The sequence below is a fragment of the Cannabis sativa genome, chromosome 4, assembly GCF_029168945.1.
Source record: "Cannabis sativa cultivar Pink pepper isolate KNU-18-1 chromosome 4, ASM2916894v1, whole genome shotgun sequence".
Classification (NCBI taxonomy): domain Eukaryota; kingdom Viridiplantae; phylum Streptophyta; class Magnoliopsida; order Rosales; family Cannabaceae; genus Cannabis; species Cannabis sativa.
In genome coordinates this window covers 27633589-27641263 of record NC_083604.1, presented here as the reverse complement: position 1 = coordinate 27641263, position 7675 = coordinate 27633589, and the positions used below count along the sequence as shown (strand labels likewise).

General features: G+C 33.5%; 1 protein-coding gene across 6 annotated transcripts; it reads left to right on the top strand.

Moving 5' to 3' along the window:
• Window positions 1–3063: 3063 nt before the first annotated feature.
• On the top strand, window positions 3064–7269 carry LOC115702105 (uncharacterized). 6 transcript variants are annotated; one of them, XM_030629551.2, is made up of 9 exons: window positions 3064–3556; window positions 4137–4226; window positions 4340–4732; window positions 5133–5268; window positions 5577–5739; window positions 6100–6228; window positions 6359–6553; window positions 6725–6847; window positions 6941–7269. In XM_030629551.2, exons 1-9 carry the CDS (start codon window positions 3358–3360, stop codon window positions 7046–7048), a joined length of 1536 nt encoding a protein of 511 aa, XP_030485411.2. In that variant the 5' UTR covers window positions 3064–3357; the 3' UTR covers window positions 7049–7269. The 6 variants fall into 6 exon arrangements, with proteins under 6 accessions (XP_030485411.2, XP_030485413.2, XP_030485409.2 ...); XM_030629553.2 differs by having other exon boundaries at window positions 3082–3556; window positions 4143–4226; XM_030629549.2 differs by having other exon boundaries at window positions 3082–3556; window positions 4143–4226; window positions 4325–4732.
• Window positions 7270–7675: the final 406 nt, after the last annotated feature.

Here is a 7675-nt window from a genome sequence, read left to right as displayed (position 1 = left end):
AGGTATCACCCCTTATGGAAAATTCTCAAAATAGTCAATCTCTGCTTTGCTGATGATCTAATTTTATTTAGTAAAGGCAATATTCAATCGATTCAAGTGCTCAAGGATGTCATGGATGAGTTCAATGCTACATTGGGTCTGGCTATCAACACTAATAAATCCCAAATTTATTTGGGAGGGGTTGAAAGCAAGGCTAAACATTCTATCTTGAGAGAAATATTTAGGAGTCCCCTTGAGACCAACCAAATGGAGAGTGGAAGACTGTGATATGATCATAAAGAAAATTAAGCATAGACTCTATAATTGGGCTAGCAGACATCTTTCTTTTGCAGGAAGATCCCAACTTATCCATTCAGTGTTACTTGGTCTCCGTAACTACTGGATGAGCATCTTCATTCTTCCTCAAAGTATTACGAAAGAGATTGAAAAACTTTGTCGAGGCTTCCTTTGGGGTTGGAATGGAAATAGGAGTAAGCTACATGTGGCTAGTTGGGAAAAAGTTTGTCTTCCAAAGAACTATGGTGGTTTGGGTTCAAAGACGGGGTCAAATGGAATCAAGCCATTCCTGCAAAATATCGTTGGGCTATTTCAAACAAAAGTGATACTCTTTGGGTGAAATGAATCAACAACGTATATTTGAAGAACAATTCAATATCGACCTATGTTTTAAAGCATGACTCGAGTTGGTATTAGAGGAAGTTTTGTCATGTGAGAGATAAATTTGACAGCTTGGAGATACAAAGTCCATGGGCCTCAGGTAAGTTTAAACCGCATCTGTTATATAATAGTAAACTATCTCAGATTCCTTTTATTTACAGCAAGAGTATATGGAGCTCGATCAATGTTCCAAAGCATCGGTTCATCTTGTGGCAAGCGGTCAATGTTCAACTGTTAACAAGAGATAAATTGCTTTAGTTTCGAGTCAATTTGGACAGCAATGTGTGTCCGGTCTGTGCTGAAGCTGCTGAGTCAAACCAACACCTTTTCTTTGATTGTAGTCTATCTCAAAGAGTGATTGATCAGGTGAGTAATTGGCTGGGGGCAGGGGCTTGGCCGAAAGACTTTCAAGCTTGGAAAATCTGACTGGTGCAGATTAGTAAAAACAAATTGTGCAAAATTTATACCTCTATTTTGGCAGCCATGATTTATAGATTGCGGATTAACATGAATGGTTGTGTTTTCAATGATAACTCAAGCACAACTATAAGAATTGTACAGGATATACAAAAAGTTATGTTTTATATATTAACAATAGCAAAAAGAGGGAGTTTGAATAGGTATGAGAGGAAGTATATAGAGCAATTATATAGGTGGCGTTTGGTAACACTTTTTTAATCAGTTTTTTGTTTTTAAAAGTAGAAAAATGAAAATATTTTTCAAAAATATGTTCTGTAAAACTGTTTTTACTTTTCAATTTTATAATTAGAAATCAAAATTTTAAAAACAAAAAAAAAATCACTTTCAATATTTTTTTAAACAATTTTTTTTTCTTAATCAATATTTTGGATTACGATCAGACCCGGACCCAAATCCCCTCCCCATGGCCCTGGCGTTGAACTCGACTTCTGACTTGAACCCAAATCCGACCACAGACCTAGACCTGACTTAAATAAAATCAAAAAATAAAAATAAAAATAAACTTTGCAGAACACATTTTTATTTTCTGTTTTTAAAATTAAAAAAAAAAGTGGTTACAGAAAGCATTTTTGTTTTTCAAAAATAATTTTTTTTAAAAACAAAAATTTTACTTTCATTTTGTGATTAAAAAATTAAAAAACAAAAGTGTTACCAAATGGCACCATTGTAAATAAGAGTATTTCTTTAGCTGCTGAGTTTGTTTTCAGCTTAGTTTTGTTTGTAATTACTTGTGATTAATAAAGATTTATCGTTGTTTCAAAAAAAAATAAAGATATATCCTTCTTGATAAATAATTTTCTAACAACATCTAATAAAATAAATATATATATAAAATAAATGCCGTATCTACCATATACCGTGCACTATTACATTAATCTTAAATTAGTGTACAATATGATACCTCTTTGGAGAAGAAGAAACCCACTCTATATATACAACATGGAGTGTCCGTCGGCCTGAGCACTCTAAATATTGTTTCTTCCGAAAATTAGCCCGCCTCGTTGAAAGTAACGAGTTTTAAAAAATAATGACGACAAATATATAATACCATTTTCTTTAATGACAAAATTTGGACAGACATGGAAATTTTACAAAGGTAGGAAGGTCTACAGGGAAATAAATAGTACATACATGCATACACACGTACCGTAGTGCTGCTTTTATTTTTTTTATTATTCAATAAAAGAAAAACCCAGCTAAACGCCAATTCTGAATTCCACCATCTAACCATCACAACAACTGCCCCCAAACATCACCAAAAAGGCAAAAGCTCTTTTTTTTTTTTTATTAAAAACTCATAACATAAATAATATTCTATAAAACCAAACAAAATTTGAAAAGGGAACCCGTAGTCCAATTATTATTCCAAAAATAAAAAAAGAAGAAAGAATAGTCCAATTAAGTAACATCACCAAATATTTTCAGGAGTCGTGGAAGCCCAGTCCAGCCTGACTGCCTGCCCACACGTTGGCGTACACCAAACGATGCCACGTGGCATTGCATTCGGCCTGATTTGGTTGGGCTCTCCTTTGCTGCCTGCTGCTGGTCCTCTTCCCACAATTACTTTGCTTTCTTTCTTTTTTTGAGGGTGCAATTACTTGCTTGCTTTCACCATGCAAAGTTTCTTCTTCTCCTTTTTTTATTTCTTTTAATTTTAGTAAACCAAATTATATGTATTTTTGAAACAATGAGTAAACCAAATATTAGTTAACATAGAAATAAATAACCATACAAAAAAAAACATAGAAATAAATAAAATATTGTTTTAAATTATATAACTATATTTTGTCGAAATAAATAATATAAAATTGGTAACCAAATATTAAATTAACTTTCCTCCAAAAAAAAAAATATATATTAAATTAACAAAATATCAATATTGATTAATTAAAAGCTTTTTCCAACCAAATAATTGAAATAGAAAAAGGAAAAAAATAATAAATTAACAAAATATCAATATTCATCAAAGCTTTCTCCAACCAAATAATTGAAAGAGAAAAAGGAAAAAAAAAAAAAACTTCGCTTCTGAGAGAGGCAAATACAAAAGACAAATTACAGAGATAAACAATATCAGAATCAAAATCAATATTACCTTAAAACTCTCTGCTGTTGGATCTCTCTCCTCCTGAGAACACGGCTTTCTCTCTCTAGAATTATAGTGGAGATGTTGTGACAGGGGTGATCAGCCTCTGATATCCTGAGAGAGAGGGAGAGAAGGAAATGGGAGCGTGTGTTTCAACGCCTCATGGGTGTGTTGGAGGGAGATTAAGGTCCTCTAAGAAGGCCAACGGTCGTCGGAGAAGGAGAAGAGGTCTGAAGGGAAGAGTCTCGTCTCGCTTGTCTGAGGCCTCATCCGACAGAGCAGATAGGTCTGCTCAACTTGATTCCATCTCCACCTTCACCAACCCAACTTTCCAAGGTACATTTTTTCCTTTCATTCTAAATATATATTTCTTCAAAAATGTTGGAGGATTAATTAACTGAATTTGATTTTTGGATTTTGGTGGGTTCTAGTGTTGGAGTTTTCTCCTTTTCGGATTTTAATTATTATCGGAAATAAGACTCTGTTTGACGTTTTGGTCGATTTTTATCGGTTTCTTTTTTCTTCTTCTTCTTCTTTTTTTTTTAAAAAAAAAAATAATTAATAATTATAATTATTCTAATTGGATTTGAAGTTTTTGAGGTGGTTAATCATGAAATATGTACAGTTTTCCCAATGGAAGGAGACTATGTAAAAAATGAAATTTCTCTTACGATAATTGGACTGTTATTGGTTGTTTGATCAAAGTAAATTGCAGTGAGGGAGTTTTTTCTGTATATTGTTGGTACCTTCGTATTATATATCTCCATATTATCTTGGTGATCCTAATTACTTTCCTTTCTTTCTGATACACTGATCAAGCTTTGACAAAAAAATTATTCTCAACTAAGTAATAGATGAGAATGAGCAAGTGAACTTCTTTTAAGGCCTTTTACTAATGGTTTTTGCAATGTGGTAGTATCAGCAGGAAGCATCGATGAAGCATGGTTTGACTCAATTCCCGTATTTGATTCTGATTGTGATGAAGATTACCAAAGTGTTCAAGATGGTATGATTTTTCTTTTTTATTATTATGTTTCGGTCAATTACTAATACGTTTCCATGTATCCGGTTTAATATAATTTGTTCTATATGTATTGTTAACAGTTTTGACATGTGCAGATGTGCTCTCTCTTAATGAATATGAAGGTGTGTCAGTGTCAGGAAATTCGGGCAACTCTGTCACTGAAGGTGCCCAGAACTCTAGTTTTCAGGTTATGAGTTCAGATGATATTGACTCCCAACCTAAATGTGATGGACCGTCAACAAATGAAGCAAACCATCCTGTGTTCCTAGATGAAATTTCATCATCTGTGGATGAAAATTCTTGCAAGGGAGAAGGAATATTGGATAACTGCGGAATTCTTCCAAGTAACTGTTTGCCTTGTCTTGCGTCTACAGTACCTTCAGTTGATAAAAGAAGATCATTAAGTTCTAGTCCACCGAGTGCAAGGAAGAAGGCACCCCTGAAGCTTCCTTTTAAATGGAAAGAAGGCCATGCTATTTCTGCTTTACGTAAGTATTATACCATTCAACATTTGATGTATTATTGTCATTTTTCTTTTAAAAAAACAGGTAGTCTTAGTTTAGCAATTATATTTTCTGGCATGAAAGAGTATTCTTTTGCTTCTCTTAGAGCTTATATTTCCATTACCATTCACGAGGTATTCATCAGCCTTTTAGCTGAGCAATTTAATTAGTGTATTGATAGAAGTATTTGATGGTCATATTCATGAAATATAGATTGCTCGTTGAACCCTGTAAATGTGAATTGTGTGAAAATAGGATACTTCAAATTTGAGAGTCCAAGAGTTTTATTGTGTAGATCATTATAAAATTTATTTTTCACTCTGTTTTTCATTTCAGTTTAACAAGTTTATTTTCATGAGCTTATTCCTCTTTATTTGTAATTCAGTGTCATCAAAGATGTTTCTGCAACGACCAATTGCCGGTTCTCAAGTACCTTTTTGTCCCATAGAAAAGAAAATCCTAGACAGTTGGTCCCCCATCGAGCCAAGTACATTTAAAGTGCGGGCAGTGAATTACTTTCGGTAAGACTTAAGGAGGGCAGTGTGAAATTGTTATTACATTCATTTTTAACAATTCATACATCCTTTCTATAAACGCAGCCACACGGTGAACACAAAGCAAACTATTCTTTCTCACCGCAATTAGTGGCGTACGCCTATATTTGGAGAGGTTTCTGAAAAGGGAAACTTCTATTTTAAAAAAAGAAAAAATTGATGTGGCTATCTCTGTTATCTAATCAACAGGCTGTTCTTACATAATAATATTTCTGTACTGTTGAGGTTTGAATGGTTTTCTTATCACGCTTACTTTCGAGATAACTTATTTTCAGTGACAAAAAGAAAGAATTTGCTTCCAACTATGCTGCTTATTATCCATTTGGAGTGGATGTATTCTTGTGCCAGCGGAAGATAGATCATATTGCTAGATTTGTGAAGCTCCCTGCTATTAATTCTGCAGGGGATCTCCCTTCTATCCTTGTTGTAAATGTACAGGTATGTATCTCTCTCAACTGTTTTAGTGTGTGTGGAATCTACGTCTTATGGCAAGTCCCTGATTCTGGGATGATCTTATATTTTCTGAATTAACAACTTTTCATTATCTGATTTAGAACAATTTAGTGAGCTAGTTAATGGTTACAGGTTACCGTTAACAATTCATATAGTTGGAAACAACTTAAATATTGTATGAAATCCAAAATCAAGAAATAAGACTGGCAGTTCAAACCGTTATATTGTATGCAAACACATGTTTCTAATACTCATTGTTTGTCATATTTTGAACCTCGTACTATTAAGGTTCTTCTCTAGCTTCTTGATTTGCTTTATCAGTTATTTTTTCTTCTTGGTCTGCAGATACCATTGTATCCAGCTGCACTTTTCCAGGGTGAAACTGATGGTGAAGGAATGAGTTTTGTTCTGTACTTTAAACTTTCTGAAACCTACTCTAAGGAACTTCCACCTCTTTTCCAAGAGAACTTCAGGGTAAGATGGAGCCTTTTGAACACTACATTTCGTATATAATTTATGTTTTGGATGTGAAAGTACTGCGTACGTTTTCTTTTCAGTTTATGCTATTATTGGCTCTTTAAAATGATGCTTTTCTCAAAAACAGAGGTTAATCGATGATGAAGTTGAAAAGGTAAAAGGTTTTACGGTAGATTCTCTCGTACCCTTTAGGGAGAGGCTAAAGATATTAGGACGTGTTGCAAACGTGGAAGAACTTCATCTGGGCGGTGCAGAAAGGAAGCTCATGCAGGCTTACAATGAAAAGCCTGTGTTGTCGCGTCCTCAACATGAGTTTTACTTTGTAAGTGTAAACTAGTTTCATAAATTGGTTAAACAAGCAGGGTCCCTTGTTCTGATATAAGAAAAAGAGCAGGGTCCCGTGTTGTTGTCCTAAAACTGAAGTTGTTTTTACTTACTACGTAAGATCTACTCAGCTGTCTATAATTGACAGTGAATGTGGTGTCATGGGCAGGGGGAAAATTACATGGAGATTGATTTGGATATGCATAGATTCAGTTACATTTCTAGGAAAGGATTTGAAGCTTTCTTAGACAGACTTAAGAGCTGCGTTTTGGATGTTGGCCTCACTATTCAGGCAAGTGTTTCAATCTAATCCTATGACAGTAACTTTTAATTGAATTTCACAGGCACTGTGTTCTAAATTTCTAATATTTGACTGACATGACAGGGGAACAAATCTGAAGAGTTGCCAGAACAGATCTTATGTTGTATACGATTAAATGGAATTGATTATATTAATTATCAGCAACTGGGGTTGAATCAAGATCCCCTCTGAATCTTGTGCTCAACCAAAATGTAAGGCCTAAAAATCAACAATTAATGTAATTATAAATTTCAAGAGAAATTTCTTTCTATTCTTTTGTAGGTCCTGCCTAGGTCTCCAATCCATCTCTCTTCAATTATATTTTGGGGCAGGTCACACTGGTGCCCATGTAGACCATAATTGCAATATTTAATAATCATATCATTTAAAAAGTCACCTGGATTTAGAATAAATGCGGACAATACTTACCTATTTAGTTGTGTATAACAATACGAGTAATTTGCGGTATAAATAACTTCTAATTGTAAATAAATATTTAAATTTAAGTTTTTTTTTTTTTTTTAGGAAAATATTTAAATTTAAGTTTTAATAATAATAATAATACAAGTTATATTTATGAAACTTCTTTAGGTATGTGACCATTAAGTAGCAAGTCAATGGTCACGTGCTATATGAAAGTTCTAGAAATATAATTTAAGTATTATTATTGATAAAAATTAAACTTAAGGTGTGTTTGGAATGGTTTAATGCTAACATGGGAATGGTAGTGTGAAATATTATCTTGTTTGTTTTGAGGATTTAGCCTTGGAATGTTATTCCCTTAGTAATATAACTACCTTTGAAGATGGTAATATTGAT